Genomic DNA, 23,230 nt, shown 5'->3' with positions numbered 1-23,230 from the left:
GCGCAGCAGCTCCACAAACGCCTTTTTGCAAATTTACCCTCCTCTGATCAAGTCGGTCGCATACAGTGTTGTCCTGCTCTATCTTCCTTCGTCGACTTCTTGTCCTGTCATCATATCAACCAACCCCTTTACAGCATCAACTCAGAATAGGAATTGGGAAATATACAGATTCTCTCTCTCGATAGCGGCGCAATATACTGGGTAACTGAAATTACAAGATTCGAGGTTGAATAAATTTGAATTAGAATGTGAGTTAGTCTCGGGCCGCGGAGGAAAGGGGTAAATATAAGCTGAAGAGGAGAGAAGAGCATTGGGTTTGAAAAAAGAAACGAGAGGACTTTACACGATTGGATCAGTGGTAGTTGTGGAGCGAATGGAGAATTCGTAAAGGGGTTAAAGAAGGGTTTTGTTCATACAAGTAGCTATTTTACTGAGGGTTTGATGGCTATAGCTCTTGCTACCGCTACCACTAGGCCCGGGCAAGCACAAGTCAGCAGGCACTCTCCAAAACATGCAATATACAACACGCCGAGAGCGGGATCATTGTCGAGTTTGGAAACAATATAGGCTGAATCGATACCTAGACTCGAAACTGATATCAGGAGCTGGTCCAACAACCCAACAGAGCCGATTCCGAACAGCTCAGCTAGCTGACGACGTTTAGGTACCGTCTCTGGGGATATCAGCTCGGGGCACCCACCAGCTGAGCGAAGGGCATGCCTATTCAAGATTCGAGCGTCACTAAAACCACTCAAGCTCTTGCTTGGTCTTTAGGTACCCGGCTTCGGGGCCCTTGAAAATCAGCGGCGGTGCTCCTCAGCTCTACGGGTACGCGTTTTAATACATACATACATACATATATATATATATACCCGTAAAGCACCGAAAGAAGTCGAGCGAGATGGCCAAAGCCAGACTTGCGCGTTGAATTCTCGCCCCCCGATAATACGCTGCAAAGAGCTTTCGTCAATCCCCAACTTGTCGATACCGCGTCGAGCCATTCCGGCCTTGCGCTTTAGGGGCGCAACCTAATGCCACGTAGATCTCACGTCGGAGTGAGTGGTCCAGGCGTGTATTTTTCTAGCTCGCAAAGGACCATGTTCTTAGCCCTTGGAAATGTGATAATGACTGAAGATAGTGACCAATTTCAGCGCAAATTTTCTACTCTCTGGTTCTTGGCAGCGCGCTGTGTGATGTGCCACTCTTGAAGAGGAGGTTGATGTGGCGGTCCTTGGGCAGCGATCTCTTCCAGATAGGCAGATCGCCTGGCAGACTTCGAGCGGTCGCAGCTCTGGGAAGACGGCGGAGGTTGCGGAGGGTGGATCTGGACTTATGAGTAGCCCCTTTTGTTAAATTTTAGAGAGGAGGCAAGAGCCCCAATGGGCTCCGTGGGGTTTTTTACCATCTCCTGCGCACGCAACTTGTTTGCTCAACAGTCGAGCGCTTGCATGAATGGCTCCGTCCTCATCAGCTGCGATTTTCAGATTTGGATAACATTAGCGATGGCGGCCATCAAGGCTGCTTCCATGTACGAGTCTGCCATGGTTGACAGCTAGAATCTCTCGGTGGTGTTTGGTGGGTATGTCTGGTGGCGTTTGGCTACGAAGCCGCCAGATAGACAAGCCAGAATCTATGTCAAGGCACTTACCAGAGCCCTCTTGAAATTTCTCGTGCTTCCTGTATCAAACAATGCCTTTGTAGCAGCTCCAGCGTACTTGATCACGCTTTAAGATAGCTGGCTGCAGGGAACCGTGGCAAGATATTTGCTCCTTCAAGCATACAAACATGCCTTCATGGCAACCCAAGGTCCTCTAGACATTCCCATCACATCGTCCTATCTTCAGTCTGCTTCTCATCCATTCTGGTAAAGCCGATCTCGAGCCAATCATTGGGTTTGGATGTGTTGTGATCTAAGCGAGCAGGTGGAACTTCGATCACTTATCGGCGCGCCTTCTTCTCTCCTCAACCATCTTCCTTTCCTCTTCCAACCACGACTTCCATCCCAGAACCGCACAACTCCATCGCATATGAGACTGGCGACACCTGAATGGTATCGACGTCTCTCGCATGACAGATCTCCCTCCGGTACGTTTTCTTTGCTCCCTTAACTCCAGCTTTCAAGCTCGAATCTCGATCCATCCCCCCTCTCTTCCCAGGCCGCAATTGGCCTTCGCTCTTCCTCATTCCATCACCCCCCGCCGCCCCCCATACATCCACACGTGACAAGAGACTCACTTGCGAGCGACATCTTGCCCATGTGCCAAGAACCTCTCCCAAGCCTGCTGACCAGAACAGAACGAGCTCAATAGTCCTCTGCAAGAATAGAACTTCTTCAGTTGGCTAGTTCAGGCTCTGACCCGATCCGACTCACTCACAACCACAAGACCAACTGGACCGCAGGTCTGTCGAGCGTAGCCTACACGTCCTCCAAGACGCTCATAATCGTAAGTCATCCCATATCTCTGGCTGCCGTTGCAGGTAAATCGCTCGGGTGAGGTATGAAGCCTTCGTTTTTCACCTCAGGGAGCACAACCCAACTCCGTCCCCTCTCCATCTTCAACCTCACAACATTCCAACATTCCAACATCCAACCCCCCCCCCCCCCCCCCCCCCCAACCCATCTCCAACTTCTTCAGCCTCAATTTCTGCGAGGCAATACAAGCCTGTGGCAGCTTGCCTCTCTTCTCACCTCACCCCATCCCAGCTTCCACCTCAGTTGGCCCACAGGATTGCTTCAGGCGGTGTCGTGCCCGCCGCCTGTCAATCAACACCGAATCGTGCGAGTGTGTTTGACACTTGGCTGATTGCTAATAAATACCCTGGGTGCAGATCCATTCCGGTCGCGAACACTTACTTGCACACATCTTTCCTCCCTATCGCACCTGCCGTGTTCTCTTTCCGTTTCGAATTTCAGCGGCAGCGACCACCACCATCGCAACACCACAGCGGAGTGTGGACACACACCGGACACCGCTCTCGCGATCGTCCCGAGCAAACGAGCGATGTCCCCCTTCTCAGGCGAAGTGCAGGATGCCCAGAGCATCTTGCAGGCCCATATCCGAAAGACTTATGCCCAGAATGCCTTTGCTGAAGCATGGCGCAACCTTCCCGAAGTCCCTTCCTCCGCAGAGATGATGCCGGCGACAACAACCCAGAAGACCGAGGAGGAGTGGAACGCTTACCAAAAAGACACCGTGTACAATGAAGTCCTTCCGGAAAACGTGGTGGACGGCCCCTGGCCAAGCAAGGAGGCATACATCGGCACCCACTACCAATTGCACCGTGAGGATTCCATTGCCATGTTGAGACTCTCCATTGCCGAAGTCCAGCAGGATCCGGCAATGGTCGATAACCAAAACACCTGGGTGTACACTCATGTGAGTACTCATCCGATCTTCGAGTGCCAGCAGTGCAATGCAGTCAATAACTGACATCCTTTCAGGTGACCGTGGTCGGACTTCAATGCGCTCGTAATGGTATAGCTTCCCGCATAGAATTCTCTACGGAGCGTGCTGGTGGGATACGCATTCGTTGGGAACAATCCAAGCGACTTGCGCAAGGAACCCTCGTTGCTCTGAGTACGCAGGAGGATGGATTCCGTAGCATCTGCAAAATTGCAACAGTTGCTGCACGACCAATCGAGGGTGGCCTGGACCAGAATCCACCAACGGTTGATTTGTTCTGGGGCGAAATTAATGACATGTTCGTTGATCCGGTGGAGAGTAAGCTGTCTGTTCCTCTTCTGGAAGTATCAGCTAACCGCGTCTTCAGAATACATCATGGTAGAGGCCCGCCGCGGCTACTTCGAGGCATCAAGACATATGCTCGTAGCTATGCAGAAACTAATGACCGAGAGGTACCGTATTACCCAGCAGCTCTCGGGCGGAAGACAATTGCTAACATATCAAGATTCTCCTTTGAGAGACATCTAGTCCACCTCGACACAGATATCCAAGCTCCTGAATACCTAGATGAACAACCTTATGTGGACCTGACCTCTCTTGAGCAGGTGGACGAGGACCCGGATTCCCCAAAATATTCGCGTGATCACCCCTTGCTCAACGTCGATGTGATCAAAGGTTTTCCCGAGAACATCTCATCGAGCATGGACAAGTCTCAGCTCAAGGCCTGCGAGACCATGCTGACAAAAAAGATTGCATTGGTCCAAGGTCCGCCAGGAACTGGTAAGACCTTCGTTTCGGTTTCCGCGTTGAGGGTCTTGATCAGCAATCTACGTCCAAATGATCCGCCTATCATTGTAACGGCCCAGAGCAATCATGCCTTGGACCAATTGCTGAAGCACGTCATGAAATTCGAACCAAATATCCTCAGACTTGGTGGTCAATCTGACAAATCCAACGAAAAAATCCTCAAGCGTACTCTGTACGAACTGCGCAAGTCTAATCCCAGTGCACCTGGCCTAGGGAAAGGCATCAAAGCTGCTGCCATGGAGCACGAATCCCTCTGCGTCCAAATCAAGACCATCATTTCGCCTCTCTTGGATGATAGAATTCTCACGGCCGAGACGCTGCTCAAGCATGGTGTCATCACCCAAGCCCAAAGTGATTCGCTCCACGCCGACGAGTGGGTGGAGGATGACGAGGAGAATGATTCTGACATTGCTAGCTGTGAGTCTCTCGTAGCAACTCTTTTGAACTCCTTAGAGCGACGCTAACCTCTCCAAGGGCTGACGGAGGAGGGCCTTATGCGAATCCAAGGTGCCCCTATGATAAACTTTGGTTTGCCTTTGGAAGAAATTGACGTGGAGCTTGAGCAGCTTCGCGACTTGGAGGAAGCAAATGACGATCGTGGTTTCGACGAAAAGGATGGCAACTTCGCCCTCGGCGGTAATTGGTTTCCTTTTGAACGTAGACATACTGGCCTACACAGCCAGCCTGTGGATGATGCGAAGATCAAGAAGCTTCTTGAAAAACGCAAGAGTCTTTATGCCATCCCGCTAGGGCGCCGAGGAGAAGTATACCGATACTTTGAGAGACGAATAGACGCCGTCATGGTAGCCGAACTTCGACAAATTTTCGAGAAGTACCAGCGATGTGTCGATGACTACTCCGTAACAAGGGTAAGCAGGTAGTCACTTCTTGTGTGCCCAGGCTAACATTTGGAAGTCGCTCGTTAGCATCAGCCTGGTTCACAATCTCAATATCAAGGTCGTCGGTTGCACAACAACTGGTCTCTCGAAGTATCGCGCCTTCTTGTCTGCATTGCGGCCAAGAACCCTTCTCATCGAAGAAGCTGCCGAGACTTCAGAGGCTAAGATCATTGCCGGATTGATAGATAGTCTGGAGCACTTGATCTTGGTAGGTGATCATCAACAATTGCAGGCGACTGCCACTGTGAAGGCTCTAGAAGATGCCCCGTATCACCTGAATGTCTCCATGTTCGAGCGCTTGATCAACAACTCGATGCCATTCGTAATGTAAGTTGATCGGGTAGTGGCCAAATACTCCTCGGCTTCCCACGAGGCAAACTTAAACCATCAATCTGACTTCCCATTCTTCTTAGGTTGAATCGACAGCGCCGCATGATTCCGGACGTCAGAGAACTGCTCTGCGTCGAGCCTATGCCATTCTATAGGAACCTCCACGACCATGCGAGTGTGTTGGATCGTGTCCATAATCGTCTGCCTGTGCCTGGCATGGGAGGACTTGATACGTACTTCTTCCACCACACCTGGGGCGAATCTCAGAGCACAGATCGCAGTCGCTGCAACCTCACCGAAGCCGAAATGGTGGCGGGTTTTTTCAACTATCTCGTCCACAACGGAACCAACCATGAGAATATCACGGTCTTAACTTTCTACAACGGCCAACGAAAGTTGATCATCAAGACCCTTAAGAAGCATGCCCAACTGAGCGAGATCAGGTACTTCAAAGTCTTCACCGTTGATTCCTACCAAGGAGAGGAGAACGACATCATCTTGCTCTCATTGGTTCGAAGTAATCAGGAGTGGAACATCGGCTTCTTAGAAAATAAGAATCGTCTCGTAGTGGCTCTGTCGCGGGCTCGGCGAGGTCTGTATCTCTTTGGCAACTCTGTCACCTTGACTGCCACAGAGAGCGACGGGATGAACTATAATGGCCGCGATCCATTGTGGCTCCCAATTTTGCAGCACATGCGTGGCGTGGGCCGCATGGATATCGATAGTGGCTTGCCTGTTACTTGCCTCGTACATGGTAATGTCATTGCGATCCACGATCCCGCTGACTGGTGGAATTATACTTCAGGCTGCGACCTTCCGTGTGAGCAAGGCCCTCTCCCTTGTGGACATCCTTGCACACTGAAGTGCCATCCTTTCGATCATGTGCGAGTGTACTGCATGGCAGCTTGTCCAAAGATCCTATCCTGCGGCCATGGATGCTCGAGAAACTGCCACCAGTACTCTGCCAATTCCTGCCTGTGCGAGGGATGCTATACCACTCCGAGCGCGCTGGTAGAGAACGTTTTTTCAGAATACGAAGATTATCGAGACTTGGCATCCAGTCCTAGCTCGAACAAGGGAGACGTGGAGATCAGACGCCGACTTATTTTCGACCAAAGTCCCTCAAACAGGTTCAGAAGCTCAACGGTACGATCAATGCACCATCGTTCAAGACAAGATAGCATGTCAGCTCCACGAGGTGATATCATGGGTAGCCCTGGCTCAAACAACTTTAATGGCCAGCAGAGTGCGCAACATCGTAATAATCCATGGGGGCAATGGAATGCTGCCAAGCATGATAAAGAGCAAGAGGAGGAGCAAAAGTTGATTGCTGCTCGAACTCCCAAAAATGACCTTTCAAAGCTTGTATTCGAAGAGACGTACAAGCCGGTGCTCATCATGAATGGGGTGAGAGTAGCAGACCGACCTGGCACGGTTCGCTCGATCATCCCTCGTGCTCTGGACAATGTTGCATATCCGTCCACAGAGAAGTCCGGACCAGCTGCACCAGGCCCACTAGCTTCCTCTACATCAAAGAATCCGAGGCTCCAGGGTACCGATGCTCCTCCCTCGTGCACCGACGAAAATAGAAGCCACATGGGTGACAGTAATGCCGCTTCAAGCCTGCTCGGCGATGTAGTTGCAAGTTTAGCGCTAGAGCAAGCCTTGCACCGCAACTCGCCAGAGGTTACAGTGGTGGGAGGTAGAAATGGCAAGGACTCTGGCCGCTCTGAACCGAATACATCCAACGCCCGAAATCAGAAAGGAGCTCAGTCCAAGAATGGTGGCCTTCGAGTTCAAGTTGGTGCGAATGAAATGAGTTCACCAAAAGCCGAGACTTCTTCTGCCCATCGTTTTGGACCATCGCAAGGTTCCCAAAGCCTGTTGGATAGCGATACTAGTGATTTACCTAGCTGGACATCGCCAAAAGTCTCCCAAAGCCAGGAAGTTTCACAGCAACCAAGCTTAGATTCGCAGTCTTCAAGTGTGCTAAGCAACTTCTCGACGTTGGCTCTTTCTGGATCTCCAGTGTTCGTCCATGTAGCTCCCGTGGCACCAAACTTGGGTCCTACATCGCGCACCAGCATGAGTGACATCTCCTCGTTGGGTCTGCCGTCACCAGCATTCGCGTCCCGACGCAGCATCCCGCAGGGCTCGGTCTTCGCTCCTAGCTCGTTCATGGATGATGCCGCCACCGAAATGTCATCTCTACATCTCGTGTCTCCAACTTTGAGCAGTGACAACCACTTCCCAGGTGATACGAGTGAGAACCTCAACCCTACAGTCGACACGATCCAGGAGGAAGTTCCAGTTGAGAGCGGTGGTGCTACTCGTGCCCCTGATATCTTCGATGATGATTTGTCGGACCTGAAGGGTTTCAGTTCCCTTGTTCTGACCCAGCTTGCAGAGAACGAGATTGCCGACACTCAGGAGGAGGTCGCAGTTGGGAGCGACGCAATTGACCGTAACCCTTGGAATTTTGGCGACGTTGCACCGGATCTGGTGGTTTTCGGATCGAACCCCCCTGTTCGCCGCACTTTCATGACAACTTCTGCCGATGCCCCAGCACCAGACAACAAGGCTGCCATCGACGATGACGAGGACTTGATTGAATTCGACATCTAGACCTCCTTCGAAACACTAAATGTAAAATTCTTCATCGATCCTTCTTTGCTTCATTCGGCAACCAAGTCTCTCGATCTTTCGGATGTACCTTTCAAAAACTTGAAAAGTTCCCTATGCGGTTCTTACTGCAATTGCACAACCCTCCTCTTGTACCGCCGGTGCTGGCGTCTCGCTAGATCTATGCCACGGACTCGGATTTCTTCTCGCTGCGTGTTTGCTAGCTAGGACGTCTTTGCTGGCAACTTGGCTTCGGGTGGCTTCTTGATAATGTTCTTGGTCTGGTGGAACGAAGGATGGGTGGTTTTGACGACTGGTAGATTGGAATCAAATGGGTGGGTAGATAGTCCAAAAATGGAACCCCATCTCAATTATTCCGTTGGCGAGAAGTAGTGCTGGTGTTGAGGATTTGTATCCGTTAGGGAGACCCTACGGTGGATCCTTTGTGAAATCAATGTTGCTCGCTCCATCCTAGTGTTCGGCCGCGCATTGCAAGTCAGCAAGTGCTGGCTAGAGTTGGTGTTGACTTTGACTTTCCAGACCTGGCTGGTTAGAAAGAAGACGCTCAAGTGAGCGAGGCCAAACAATGAACCAGGTAGTTTTGAGCACCAGATTGTTAGTTTTTATCTTTCCCGTTGTGATTGGTACCTCCCACACCAAGTCCTGACTGGCAACCCGTTTCCTGCAGTACCCCTTCCTTGCCACTCACTTGTGTTCGTTGACTTTAGTGTGGCGAAGAAAGGGGGCTCTGACCTAGACAATGCGTCCTCGAGCGCTCTCGTGTTATCACTCTCCAGCGTGGTCTGCATGAGCTGGGTGGCTGGGTGGGTGGGTGTTACTACTCTCTGTTGTGCTTGTGTATTGCGCTTTGCCGAAAAGGGGGCAGATATATTTTTTTTTATCAGAAAGCGTAAAGGGGATGATGAGTGATGACTTGTTGATTTGTTGACTCGGAATGGTCCATCTTGGTCCCAGTTAGAGTTATGTGGGCACTTGCTGCGCAGAAGAAGGAAACCTCCCTCCCTTCAAAAAAAGAAAGGAAGATCTGAGCAGCTAAAGGAGATTCCTCTTGAGACTGAGACGGACTCCGTATTGCTTGTGTCGATCAAGCCAGATCATTCAAGATCTGCGGGAGGAGTATTGTTTGTCATAAGCAGAGCAGAGCAAAGCCCAGTTTCCACTGCTGGCCAGGCAGGCGGGCAGGCAAGCAATATTTCGTGTTAAAATGGACGACGGGGATCTTTTCTTCCTTTCTCGCGTTGTTTTGGTTTTCGTTTTTCGTTGAGGTTTTGCTTTTTCTTTTTTCTTTTCTCTTTCCTGGACCAAGGGAGAAGAGAAATCTTTTCGGTGTCGGGATTTAAACTGGAATTGGACTAGACTGAACTGGACTGCATGCCTGAGCTAGATAGCTTCTTCCTGCAGGTGGGCAGACAGCATTGCAGAGAGCCGGAGTCAGAAGGTACGTACATACGTATGCTCTAGCCTGCCTCTGGAATTATCGTATAAAGACCAAGACCGTTGATGTGGACGAAGAGTCGTTGAGTTGCGTATGTGTTCGAATTGCAGAACAAACAAGCCCTTGGTAGCGGCAGACTCGAGCTAGCAAGCGCTTCGCAAAGGACCGCGACCGTAAAGGAATACCTCTTAATCAGTTAGCAAATTTCTCTTTCTCTTTGCGGTGGGAGCTATTAGCTAGCTAGAGCTGGAAGATGGGAGTTCCGTAAGGGGTTCCTTGTTTTGTTATCGATAGGAGAAAGTCTCCTATCGATAAGAATAAGGCAGAGGGGAGAGGGGGATGAAGGTGTTTGCTTAATGCTAAGCTTTACCAAGGAGACTGAGAACTGGTCCGGACAGGCTCACCATCACCTGAGCAGCTCTTTCTCCGTTGTCCAAGGAAGAGGCAGTGGGCTGATTATCAATTCTTTGCTATGTTTTATTTATTTTTCGGTATCGGAAGAGGATTATTTTGTATGATTTCGAGCTCGTGAGGTCCTCCTCGGTCTTCGTGGCGCCTGTGGAGAAGAAGGGGGCCGACGGCGAGACATGCTGGCGGCGATCTCTGAGGTGTAGCCGGACGGTAGGTAGCTGCTTGGGGTAGACTGGCTGGTTCCCTTTCCCTGTTTCTTCTCGCACATCCAAGTCAGCGTTGTTGTTTCTTCCTTTGTGAAGAGTTGCTTGCGTGCCTTTCCTTGAAGTCCGAAAGATCGAACTCATACAGGCGCTGAGCTTGCAACGTACAGCTAGCAAGCATCGAGGGTGTCTCAAGACAAATCAAATCTTCAAAAATACATAGCGGAAGACTTACTTTATTAGGCTTTGTCTGCCGTTGCTGGGGAGCCGCGGTCGCGTTCCAGTCAGTTGTGGTTGTTATGGTGGTTGTGATGGTTATAGTAGTTGTGATGTTGATGGTCGGTGGACGCGTAGTCGCGTTTCGAGATTGAGATTCCCAAATTCATCAGGCAGATTTTTTTAAGCGCGATAGCCGATTCGGAAATATCGGCCGTCAAGGGCTTTCTGATTGGCTAGTAGCTACGCGAAATACATATTCATTGCTGTGCTTTTACGGCAACTGTTATTACCTGCTCGGATTCTTACTTAAATGGTTCGTTACATTCTTGGAAATTTCTTTTTGGCTGAATCCTGCCCTCTTGTTTAGATACTCATGCCAGAGCAGACGGCAATTAGGTCCGACGATGGTTTGCAATTGATATGCCAAAACATGGGATATATAAGCCCAGCAGGCTTGGGGAACAGGATTTACTCATACACGACACGCAGAAAGCAGAAGCGGTGGGATCCAATGCACGAAGCGGTACACGTCCTCCGACTGCGCCTAGCAGCACTGGCCTTTATTCAGAATCAAGCACATGCAACGATTCTGCGCAATTTTATTGAGAGAGCAAAAGCTTCGCGACGGAGAACAAATGCAAAGGAGAGTTTCTTTCACCAGTCTCCCGCTACCTTCCCGCCTTGAGGTTCCACAGCGCTACAAAATGAACGGTAGGAGCAAAGCTTTGCTAGCATGGCATACCGTTCAAATCTATTCGGACGGGGAACATGGAGCATACGAGGAAAGGTGGCATCTTGTTGCTTTCTGGTCGCAGTTAGAGTCACAAATTCAGTGCCGATAGCATGAAAAGACTTACTCCCTTCTCTGCATGGTCAGCCGCTCTACATAGGGAGATTTATATATCCGTCTCGTCGTTTTGAAGGCGAATATACAGGCTTATCAGGCTGATGATTCTGTGAATCAAGAACGATGAAGTTAGGATTAGGTTGAACTATACCCCTGATGCACGCACTAGAATCTACGTACTGTAGTACTACGTCCCAGGCGTAAGTATTATCCCTCGAGGGTAGGGAAACCAGGGGGTTTAAAGTGGAAACTAAACTTTTGAGGCACCCTCGAGGGGTAATACTTACGCCTGTACCGTGGTATGAAGATCTTGGCGGCGCGTGGACGGCTGTTCCTTCGCCAGGATCACCAAGGGCGAGCATCCACATCGACTCCGCGCTGGGTTGCTTCAAAACTGTAGCCTAACTACAGAGAAGGAGAGGCCCTTGTTGGCTGCCAAACGATGGCATACATGGCTCGGGACTGAGAAGAATGAATCTGAGCTTCTTATAGCCAAAGCTTTCAGCTCTGCTCCAATCTGTTTGCAAGATATTTTCGCGGCCAATTGCCAGATGGTAAGTACCACCACAAACTATTCGGGATTCTGGAGGCTAATGGCTGGGTTGACTTCCTCGTTCTCGGAGCATCTTGATTTAGCCCGCATCAACGCACGACTTCCAGCCCTATCCGCCTCCAGCCGATGAACTACGTTGTATATTGAAGCACAGCACGCGGTGGTGGATGTGGACACCTCTATCGGAGGGTCTCAAGATAAACTCAAAATATGATAAGATACTGCGTATTTAGGGGTCCGGCATCTCTCTCTTGCGAAGCCTTTATAGAGATCAAAAAGGAGGTCTTGAGGCTGAATATGTATGAGCAGCAGTCTTGCGAGTGCCCATACCACCGACTCGCCACTGTGTGGGGTGCACTGCCATCGGGGCTCTGGCGAAGGATGAGGTCCTCCTGCATTTCCTCCCTTGCCGATGCCAGAGGACAGTGCGTAGAAAGATCTCTCGCGTCTGGTCTGCAGTCGGTCCTACTCCGCTTGCGTTGGCTGATGTGCTGGGTCTACTACCGTACCTACTCTAGCGATGCTTTATTTCCATGATCCTTCAGCAGCTTTATCCTGCCTTTTGGCTCTTGGAGTGAAGTTCGGAGACTGCGGACAAGGCTCATCAGATCGCTGACAGAGAACTGTGGTAAAGAACATCCTTCTCTGCGCGTTGGCGAGCTCTATTAAGTGGCTGTTGGGTTGCTTGGGGCGTGGTGCTAGCGACGCTAGGGTGGTGTCGAGTGAGGTTGAGGGGGTGTACCGGTATGGTCGGTCAGTTGCAAGATTCAGAATCAAGCTAAGCGAAGTCATCAATGAATCGTGAGTACTGTACGACATGCGTGCATATCTGCATACAAAGTATCTGAGGTCGGAATTAGCAACACTGGTCGTCACGTTGGTCTTTTGGCAGGCTAAATCGACATCGCTCAGAATTTAGAAAACCTCGAGTCTGCATGCACAACATTCACTTGGCCCTATGCTGTGCCACCAGCTCTCGCGCTGTACTGCTACCGAGTCATCTTCATTTTTCTATCATCTGGGCCCAGTACTCCAGGGTGTCAGTCTGCCGCGGGCCACCGGAATTTTTCTCAACTTTTGAGGTCATCAAAAACCGGGTATTGAAGATCGGACAGTTTCTTTCCTGATTTGCACTTTTGTCTCTCTATCCATGATGCCGCGGCCATGTTATGAACGAGGTAAGTAGCTTCTCAGGGTTTAGTTTTACTTCCAAGTTCTGAGGAGTAAATGAAAGTCAATGACAAGTTCACATCCTGTCTCGCTATTGATCTACCTATCGAGCAAGGATGCTCTCAGGAATGCAGCTGAAGGCTGAAAAACGGCGCCCAACTGCCGCCGTTATCCCTGTGGCTCGCATATGGCCATACATTAGGCCAAATGTCATGCCCAAACCTCCCCGACGCAGCTGTCCAGCCAGCCACCTGTCGAGCGCAGAGACCTTCGTTTGTTGCTTGACAAAAATGTGACAGATCGCATGATCAGATGCTGAAAAGGCCCATGCGAGATCTGCTCACATTTCCATATCTTTCCTTCATGGAGACGATACTAATTTTGGCACTACACTCTACCTCGATTTATCAGAAGCTGAATATAAACGACGAAGAGTGGCGGAAATCCGCATCGCATTAAGGTGGCAACTTAGGAGGAGGATCTGGCAGCCCGCATACTCAGGGACGAGTACCAGGACGGATACTCGAGCCCGAGCAGCATGTTAACGAATCCCTTTCCCTTTCTCAGTTGAAGCTTTGTCTATAGTTGCGTAACATCTGGACAACGTTCAAGCGCCACAAGAATCTCAAACATGGCTTCCCTACCTTTACCCTTCGATTCCGCTATATCTTTGGGCGCAAACAACCCGGCAGAAGCTGCGCAATCAAGACCGTCCAACTCGAACTCTCCGAGAACTATTTCACACCCGGCTGATCCACGAGTAGAGCTTTCTTCCGAAGAGCTCGCGGAAGCACAAACAGCGGTCACACAAGCGCAAGACCAGATTGAAATCGATGACCTCGACCCAGATTCTGCCTTCGACGCAGGCTACGAAACAGACTCTGTGGGTTCAACATCTGCTTCTATTTCGAGTAGTGTGAGAGACTTCGCATTCGAAAATGGTAGGAGATACCACAAGTTCAGGGAGGGGTCGTATAACTTCCCCAATGATCCTAGTGAGCAGGAAAGGGAGGATATGAAGCATGCTATGATGGTCAATCTTCTGGGAGGGCAGTTGCATTTTGCGCCGATTGGCGATAACCCGCAAAACATTCTGGATATGGGGACGGGAACTGGCATATGGGCTATAGAGAGTGGGTTGTTCAAGGTCGATTCTTCAAGGAAATGTATGGGAAAGTGCTGACCCCATTTCTAGTGGGTGATTTATACCCAGGCGCCAACATTCTCGGCGTAGATCTAAGTCCAATACAGCCCGAATGGGTGCCCCCCAACGTCAGGTTCATGGTCGACGACGTCGAGTCTCCCTGGCTCAAGCCACCCAATCACTTCGAATACATACACAGCCGACACACTGTGATGGCGATACGAAACTGGCCTCTTCTAATGCAGCGAGCTCTAGAGTACTTGCCTCGATTCTCGACACGCTTGGCAGAAGCAGCAGCTAACGAGGCCCAGGCATCTCAAGCCCGGAGGCTGGATGGAGCTTCAGGAGATTCACCACTACCCCTATTGCCACGACGGCTCCATGCCGCCTGACCACACCATCGCGCAATACTGGAGCCTCGTCATTACCGCTCTGGCCAACCTGGGGGTGAATTTCAATGCCACCCTTCTCCTGGAAGACATGATGCGAGAGGCAGGATTCGTCAACGTATCGACGCGGATATTCCACGTGCCGATCGGGGTTTGGCCCAAGAACAAAGTGCTTAAGACGGTGGGCCTGTACTGGAGGACGATTCTGCTGGACGGGTTATTGCCGATTGCGTTGGGGCCGTTGACGAGGGGCTTGGGGTGGTCGAAGGAGCAGGTCGAGGTATGGCTGGTGGAGTGCAGGAAGGCGTATATGGATAGCTGGGTGCATAGCCATATGCCTCTCCATATCATCTGTGGGCAGAAACCCGGTGGTGGGAGTAGGGCAGCTGCTTGGTAGTTTATGGGAGGTTTCTCGAAACATCAAACGCAAACGTGGAAGCAGTTGGATTTGTTGTTGTTGTTGTTGTTGTTGTTGTTGTTGTATTTATTAGCGTCGGGCGGATAGCAGGCGCAGCCTGCCGCCCTGGGACCTCCCATGGGGTACGGCGACCTGCTAAGCTAAGGAGTTACATACAAGACAGCCTTCGAAAGCAGTTCAAAGTGGTGCAGCAAAAGCTACTATCGTCTGCGCCCTTCCCTTACAGATAGGATGGATCACAGTAACAGGAGGATCTCTCGCCAGAAGAAAAGAAACCAGAAAGAGAGTAAGACAGGCGCAAGCTGCCGTGGCCATCGTAATAGTATGGCTATGCTCGAGTCGCAAGACGACTAGTATCGAGGCCGGACCGGGGTCAGCCGTAAGTGCACATGGCAGTGCCAAGAAGAGAAAAAGAGCGAGAAAGAGAGAGAGGTGCTCGTAACCAATACCGAAATCAAAACAGAACTCCAAAACCAGTCCATCTATATCGTACAGCAGTATCTGAACAAGTTCCCCGGGAAGGCACCACGCTGCCCCCAAGGACCCTAGCAGTTGGATCTGAGACCATCGATCTGGCGTATTGGAGCTGGGGCATATATATATATATATATATATATATATATATATATATATATGTATATACACCTATGTGAGAATAGCATCAGCATTTTCAGCGGGCGGCACTCCATAGTCACGATGATTCATGTCAGGCATTTCGCACAACGAATTATCTTCACTGAATACTTGGGTACGTATCTCTCCTGCCAGCAATATTCCCCTCGATAGCCGATCATGCCACGATGGTCGCATAGCATCTCACACACACCGCATCCTTTCTTTCCGTTCCCTCCCTCCCGAACACTCTTTCATTCTCCTTATTCAACATCCGCCGTCGGGGCTCGCTTATCGTCTCTGGCTTCTTCTACAAGCCTCTACGGAATTAAGCCACCTCTCAAGAGGACAACCCCGATCGCCTTCTGAGAACGCGGGTGCATGGCTGGATCTTCTGTTGCCCATCGCTCGCTTGCTCGTTGACGTGTAGCGGGAGTGGTTGATTATGCATTGTTATGCAGCTCGCTTGCATGATCTAGAATCGGGGGTGAAAGGAGACGATCTTGGATGCTAGTGGCTTGAGCAACTTGTCCTGCAGCTGCAAAGACGGTACGTGTTGTCTAGAATGGGGGAGTCGAAGCGGCTGGCAATACATGTCGAACGTATAATTTCGCAAGGGATCTTACCAGGACTTAAACCGATCAACCTACTACGTACTACTACATATGAGGATTTATTCAGCCTTAAGAAGTATCTTGAACCAGTATTTAGTCTGTGCAATGGAGTTGACGAGGCTTTAAGGCATTCAGAGATCACCGCTCTACGATTTATGGAGCTAAACTGGGTCCGACATTTATTCATGGGGAGGAAGATAGTAAACCTGCGAAGCATCTACCGGTAGCGCAATACGCTCGCTAACTGGCCTCACTTCGGTCTGAACCCTCATCCAACCAATCTACCCACTCTGCTTGAGCCCGTACATCGTACATGTATTTGTCTTGATTCCTGCTTGCTACAGGAATAACCAAGAGGCTTTAATGGGATTATCAGGCGGTTGATATTGGGCTGCTATCGTTTACTCTATGCCATGCTTGTCGCTGGATATCCTGCGGTCCAGTTATATATCACAGGGAGTGATGTACGAGTACGGTATGATGCTGGCAATAAGAGGAGCAAGTTATCAAGCAATGACAAGCATGCTCAGTGGAGCAGAGAACAATAGTGCCCCGCATGGCTTTCCTTGTTTGCTTCCTTTGGTCTTTCTTTCCCTCTTTTCATTTTTCTCCTGCGTTTTGCAACACTGTTGCATATTTACGTTTGCGTTTACGTTTGTGTTTGTGTTTGTGTCTGTGCATTTGTGTGTTTGTGTGTTTGTGTGTTTGTTTTTGTTTTTGTTTGCGACTCCGAGCGAAGTGAAGTGATTGGTTCTTGGGAACGGGTGTGTGCAGCATTTGGGACTTCGAGAGATGCCAGGAGAAAGCGCAAGGAGTTGAAAGATTGGAGATTGGTTGGATCCCGGCACCTGGGCCGGGTGTTCGGCCATAAATCACGAGAAGGAAAGGAGAGGAAGTTCCGTATTCCGATGACTGGGGATAAAACGGAGATCGGCAGACCAGACTCATCAAGAGGAACAGGCGGTGATGTTCAAGGCCATGATGCGAGTGGTGGGGGCGCAATTGAGCGCTGGATCGTCGGGTATTTCATTTGGGAGAAGCTCTGTGCAGGCGAGATGTGAATCGAGGAACGGCAATCGGAAGTTTGGCTCGTCCAGAGAATTGCTGTCGGCAAGGAGCTCCTCGTCATCGCAACTGGTAGAGCTAGCTGCAACCATTGCTCGAGAAACAGCCAAGCTTGACGCATACATGCAAGCCAGCGGGCTCCCTACCCCATCCTTCGATGTGAATGGACCACTGAACTTCCCGAGATTAAATGATGAGATGCAAAAGGCGAGAGAGGAGGTCATAAAAGCCGCAAAGGAACTCGGAGATTTGATGACCGGGCCGACGGAGACCGTGAGGTGGATGGCGTGGGATGTGAGTCCTCGCTTCTCGTGGGAGAGAGGCTGGTAAACAACAAGTACTGATATTGGATGACAGCATAATAATTCACTGAGTTTACATGCAATATACCATTACAAGATTGGTGAGTTCTAGAGCAGCTCTCCCCAAATTTTGACATACGGGCTTAGCTAACGGACCCAGCACAATCATTTCCTGTTGACAAGACTGCCACCTTCTCTCAGATAGCCGAGAAAGTCGGCCTGGGGGAACTCAATGTTCGGAGATTCTTGCGCCATGCGATGACGAACCGGATATTCGAGGAGGCTGCTCCTGGCGTCGTGGCTCATACTGCTGCTAGCCGTGTTCTTGCTGAGGATAGGATGATGAAGTGAGTGATCCCGAATCATTTTTTGCTTTTTTCGGCTATTCGAGGAAAGGTTTCAGACACACCAATAAGCAAGCTTCAAAACTTGCTTCGCGGCCTTTCTCTCCCAACACTTCCCCCCTTGTGATTCAAGTCGTCAGAAGCTAACCCTCTCTCGCAGCGACTGGGTAGGTTTCTGCGTCGAAGACATGTGGCCCGCAGCATCACAGACTGTCCCTGCTCTAAAACGCAACCCCTCTGCCGACGACATGACCCAGACCGGCTTCTGTCTCGCCAACAACACGACAGACCTGGAACCCATGTTCACCACCCTCGGCAAGTCCCCCCAGCGCGCACGACGCATGGGCGGCGCCATGCTCTCTCTCACCGGCGGAGAAGGCTACGAGCTCTCCCACCTCCTCGCCAGCTACGACTGGGCCACCCTCGACGCTCGCAGCGCGCAAATCGTCGACGTCGGCGGCTCCCACGGCTTCGCATGTGTCGCGCTCGCCGAGCGCTTCCCGAACCTGACGTTCGTCGTCCAGGACCTGCCGCAAACCATAGCGTCCGCGCCCGCGCTCGCGGGAGATCTGGCAGCGAGGATCCAGTTCCAGGCCCACGATTTCACCCAGCCGCAACCCGTGAGAGGCGCGGACGTCTACCTCTACCGCTGGATCCTGCATAACCACTCGGATAAGTATGCTGTCAATATGCTGCGCCAGCTCATCCCCGCGCTGAAGAACGGCGCCAGGGTGGTGATTAACGACCACTGCCTGCCGGAGCCCGGGACCGAGAGCGCAAGGGACGAGAAGATCATGCGGACGATGGATTTGGTGATGCTGACGTTGCTGAACGCGCAGGAGAGGACGGAGGGGGAGTTTAGAGAGTTGTTTGCGAAGACGGATCACAGGTTTAGGTTTTTGGGGGCGCGCAGGGCTGAGGGGTGTCGAATGAGTGTTGTAGATGCTGTTTGGGAGGGGGCGGACTTTGGTGGGGAGGGGAAGGAATGATGTTGATTGGGTAATTCGTTGTTGGGAGGAGGATATGACTGAAGTGTAGATCTTGCTTGAATTGGTGTGGTAACATGGAGTTAGGTGCGGTCCCTTGTACGTAGATTATGATTTTGTTAGTTGGAAACCAGTTGGAAACTAAATAAGTTGAATAGCACAGCCGGACAGTCCCAAGCTATAAGTACGTCGATCCATGTGAACGGATCCACGTATGTCTATTATCCTCACATCTTCCAATACTCGGGACTTCCGGCCCCTTCTTGATCGCATCTTTGCTATTCGGCAAACATTGACGTTATCTGTGTCCAAGAGCCGTACACGCACTCGGGCACCAAAACCTAGAACCACTCGTCTTACGAATGCTATGCTTTGATAGAATCGTAAGATAGTCAAGACGATGCTCAGTACCTCGCTGAGCGATTACGAGTGATGACTTACGTACGCAAAAGCGTAAGTCTTCGCACTTAGCAACGCCGTTCTATTCGCAACAAAGATCTTTTATAAGTCGATGTGAACGGCTTCGCCACTTTAAACGTCTATCGGCAACCTTTGATAGATCTGATTATAAACTATATCACTTACCTCGTCTTTCTTTTTAAGTGCTTAATTAAAGAGGACTTTAATATGTGGCACGATATGTTCGAACTAAAGGTTGAGCTTAAAAGTCGAAGAAGAGACCTTGCGGCTTGGTTTAATGCTAATAAGATAGATTACATTGGACTTTCGAGCGACTTTACTTATAAAGCTAGTCACGTTCTAGACTTGACCTTTTCAAATATTCCGTTTGCTCAAACGACAATTCGCTTCGATCTCTATTCGGGCTTAGACCACGAAACTTAAGTTACGACTATCTTTAGCCGAGAAGTCGTTCTTTTAAAGCGCTTTCAATATCGAGTACCGGATCAAGACCTCGAGAAATTCGCTTCGCTTGTAGCGCTAAGCGTAAACTAACTTCTTAACTCGTGGACGATATATTCTATTAAAGAACTTGATTAGCTTGCGATCAGTTTAGCCGCTGCTTTCAATTTTGCTTTAAAAGTTGCGAAATAGCTTGCTCGGGAAAGGCTAACGGCTGCATTATAATAGACGGCAGACTATTAGACAGCGTATAAAAAATATTTAATAGCGCGCTTTATAATATACGACGAAGAACCGACTTAAGAAACGCGAGACTAGCTCGCTACAATCAAGAAAGCTAAAAGGGCTTATTAGACTTACGTGATCGACGAAATGAAATCGGACTAAGACTTGTACAAGGTTATGAGCTAGCATAAGCTTATTTTGTGACGACACGCCAGGTCTCCTGGACGCACCTCACATGCGCCAAGCTACTTCCCTCCTTTTTTCCTTCGTATTCTTCGTATTCCCTTATTCCTCGCTTTTGACCTATGAACCATGGTTCACGAGTCCTTGGCGCTTCTACCTTCGTGTATATAGACCTCAGCTACCTTCGACCTTTACACTCGGTAGTTGTTGATTTTAAGTCATTACTTTAAGATTCTCTTGAGCTCTTATGTGAACCCCCGCGCTCCCGTGAGTTCCTTCAGGTAATCGCTTAAGGTCGTCACACATTTCGAACTTGAAATCGCTCTTTCTAATAATTAACGACGAAGCTATTAAAGATATTAAAGAAAAAGCGAACGCGCTGCAAGAAAGCATCCTTAAACGGTTTAGCGCCGCCGACGACCTCGATTACGATCTACTCGCTAGCTAAGAAAGCATTAGCCGGCTTTTTTAAAATACTACGGTGTTATTAAAAGAAGTGGAATCTTACGTGATCGAAGTGATAAGCATTTTATTCGAAACGGACAAGATCACCGTACGATTGCTTAAAGTATGCTAGCAATACGTTTATCATTTCTTTTATAGCTTCTTTAATAAATGCTTAGCTTTTTATTATTTCTTAAATGCGTAAAAGCTCGTTAAAGTCTCGATGATCTAGGCTGCTCCATGGGGCCCCATGGGGCCCCACGGAGTTTTGAGTCCTTCCCACGGGGGAACCCACGGGGGGTACAAAATTCTGCCCCTCCTTATAAGGAAACCCTATAGGGCGTGGGGTTACTCTATAGGGTTTATATACATAAAAATATGCATATGCATAATTACTAATCAGGTTTACTAATCACATTTACTAATCACATTTACTAATCACATTTACTAATCATATTTACTAATCATATTTACTAATCACATTTACTAATCAAAGACTCAAAGTATTAGTCAAATTTACTAGTTATAAAGGCCCAAGGGTTAGTAAAGACCCGTTCTTTAGCCTAAGTCTACTAGTTACAAAGAATTGATAAAGACCCGTCCTTTTGCAATTACGTAAAATACGTTCAACTCGATCTCCGCTTTTGGCCCAAGCTCTTGCTTATAAGCATAGTTCAGATAAATCTCGTCTGACTTAAGTAGCTCTCCTAGCTTTTAGCACTTGTTGCTCTACTTAAACTCATTTTCATCCGAGAACTTAAAGGTAAGGCGTTTGTATACTAAGGTGCTATCGATAGTAAAAGGGTATAGTATCAATAGCTCTTTCAAAATGCTTTTAGCTTCGGCATGATCGCTATCGAAAAGCTTAAGAATAAAATCACTTAAGATCAATCGAACCTTAACATCCTTATAAGTGAATTGCTTTCTAATTGCGTTGAAGAAAAAGACAAAGTGGTCGAGGAGACAAAAGACTTGAGCGCTCTCCTTCTAAATAAAAAATCAATCAGTGATCATAAAATATAGATGTTATTACTAACCTTGTTAGCATCGTAATGCTTGATGCCGAACTCGTCGATAAAACCTTTGCGACCCTTCCATTCGTACTCGAAGCCGATTGATCTTGAAAACAAAGCGGTATCCTCCTTGTCATAGCAAGTAAACATTAAATTAACAACGCTACTATCAGCATAAACGACTACGAAATCCTTATAGCGACCAGGTATCTCGTTGATTAGCTTGTTGCTACTAATGCTAAAAGGGTTGACCTCGACCATAGCGTTATAAAAAAGGGGAATCGACATTGCTAAATAAAGAAAATAATTAGCTTAAAGCAAAGAATCAAAAAGCAAGAAATCAAAAAGCAAAGAATCAAAAAGCAAAGAATCAAAAGGAAAATAATTACCTAAGTTGAATATAGTTATAGTTAAGTGTTGAGGTTGGTTAAGAAGTTGAAGTTAAGTGTTAAAGTTGAGAAGTTGAAGTTGAGTGTTAAGGTTAAAGTTAAGAAGTTAAGTGTTAAAGTTGAGGTTAAGAAGTTAAGTATTGAAGTGATAATGAAAAAAAGAAAAGGAAAAAGAAAAGGAGCGAGTATTTATATAAAAATAAAAGTGTAACTTAATCGTAATCGAGGCATTGCTTCGATTCATCAAAGGTGAATTATAATATTTGAAATAATGAATCGACGCGGAACAAAGAAAATAACGCGTTTTGAAACAATGAATCGACGCGGAACAAAGAAAATAACGCGTCGCTTAATAATAATCGATGCAATGCTTCGATTCAACAAAAGTGAATTACAATATTTAAAACACGAACTCGACGCGGAATAAAAAAAGAACGCTTCGCTTAATAAATCTGATTAGTAAATCTGATTAGTAAATCTGATTAGTAAATCTGATTAGTAAATGCTGCACGGAAAGAAACCTTGCATGCTGCACGTCCTTTTGCTACACGTGCTTAGCTCGGCTATAGCACGTGCTTTACCGTACGTAATCTGATTAGTAAATCTGATTAGTAAATCTGATTAATAAATGCTGCACAAAAAGAATTTACGTACTTAAGGCTGCTATACGTAACTTACGTAAGGCTGCCACACCTAACGTACCTAAGGCTGCCACACGTAAACTACGTAAGGCTGCTATACGTAACCTACGTAAGGCTGCCACACCTAACCTACTTAAGGCTGCCACACGTAACCCACGTAAGGCTGCCATACGTAACTTACGTAAGGCTGCTACACTTACCGTACCTAAGGCTGCCACACGTAAACTACGTAAGGCTGCCACACCTAACGTACCTAAGGCTGCCACACGTAAACTACGTAAGGCTGCCATACGTAACCTACGTAAGGCTGCCACACCTAACGTACCTAAGGCTGCCACACGTAAACTACGTAAGGCTGCCACACCTAACGTACCTAAGGCTGCCACACGTAAACTACGTAAGGCTGCCACACCTAACGTACCTAAGGCTGCCACACGTAAACTACGTAAGGCTGCCATACGTAACCTACGCAAGGCTGCCACACCTAACGTACTTAAAGCTGCTACACGTAACTTACTCGTAAACCATAGTTCACGGGCTATATAGCTTTACGAATAACTTAACTTTACTAAAAAACTTAATAGTTATAAAAAGAATCAGCTCTTTTAAAGTTTAGTAAAGGTAATACTTATGATTAAAAGAACTACGTGCACTAGCTAACTAAAAGGTTTTATAATCA

At 48.6% G+C, this 23,230-nt stretch overlaps 4 protein-coding genes across 5 annotated transcripts; 3 read left to right on the top strand and 1 right to left on the bottom strand.

Moving 5' to 3' along the window:
- Window positions 1–3,002: 3,002 nt before the first annotated feature.
- Window positions 3,003–8,065, top strand: L3040_008396 (uncharacterized protein; the record flags this gene model as incomplete). 2 transcript variants are annotated; one of them, XM_066154028.1, is made up of 7 exons in its annotated part: window positions 3,003–3,377; window positions 3,443–3,722; window positions 3,772–3,856; window positions 3,910–4,628; window positions 4,686–5,080; window positions 5,127–5,437; window positions 5,524–8,065. In XM_066154028.1, the coding sequence occupies 7 exons, from the start codon at window positions 3,003–3,005 to the stop codon at window positions 8,063–8,065; spliced, it is 4,707 nt and encodes a 1,568-aa protein (XP_066010570.1). The 2 variants fall into 2 exon arrangements, with proteins under 2 accessions (XP_066010570.1, XP_066010571.1); XM_066154029.1 differs by lacking the exons at window positions 3,003–3,377; window positions 3,443–3,722; window positions 3,772–3,856; ... (1 more) ...; window positions 4,686–5,080; window positions 5,127–5,437 and having other exon boundaries at window positions 7,526–8,065.
- Window positions 8,066–11,079: 3,014 nt separating this feature from the next.
- On the bottom strand, window positions 11,080–11,566 carry L3040_008395 (uncharacterized protein; the record flags this gene model as incomplete). The annotated part of the gene is made up of 4 exons (XM_066154027.1): window positions 11,080–11,156; window positions 11,209–11,216; window positions 11,285–11,305; window positions 11,379–11,566. 4 exons carry the CDS (start codon window positions 11,564–11,566, stop codon window positions 11,080–11,082), a joined length of 294 nt encoding a protein of 97 aa, XP_066010569.1.
- Window positions 11,567–13,552: 1,986 nt separating this feature from the next.
- On the top strand, window positions 13,553–14,851 carry L3040_008394 (uncharacterized protein; the record flags this gene model as incomplete). The annotated part of the gene is made up of 3 exons (XM_007292043.1): window positions 13,553–14,054; window positions 14,117–14,321; window positions 14,377–14,851. The coding sequence occupies 3 exons, from the start codon at window positions 13,553–13,555 to the stop codon at window positions 14,849–14,851; spliced, it is 1,182 nt and encodes a 393-aa protein (XP_007292105.1).
- A 2,213-nt stretch (window positions 14,852–17,064) lies between these two features.
- L3040_008393 (uncharacterized protein) lies at window positions 17,065–18,798 on the top strand (the record flags this gene model as incomplete). Its single annotated transcript, XM_066154026.1, has 4 exons — window positions 17,065–17,457; window positions 17,521–17,566; window positions 17,626–17,812; window positions 17,970–18,798. The coding sequence occupies 4 exons, from the start codon at window positions 17,065–17,067 to the stop codon at window positions 18,796–18,798; spliced, it is 1,455 nt and encodes a 484-aa protein (XP_066010568.1).
- Window positions 18,799–23,230: the final 4,432 nt, after the last annotated feature.

Source organism: Drepanopeziza brunnea (assembly GCF_022702325.1).
Source record: "Drepanopeziza brunnea f. sp. 'multigermtubi' strain 214-2 chromosome Unknown ctg15, whole genome shotgun sequence".
Taxonomy (NCBI): domain Eukaryota; kingdom Fungi; phylum Ascomycota; class Leotiomycetes; order Helotiales; family Drepanopezizaceae; genus Drepanopeziza; species Drepanopeziza brunnea.
This window is presented reverse-complemented; position numbering and strand designations above follow the sequence as displayed.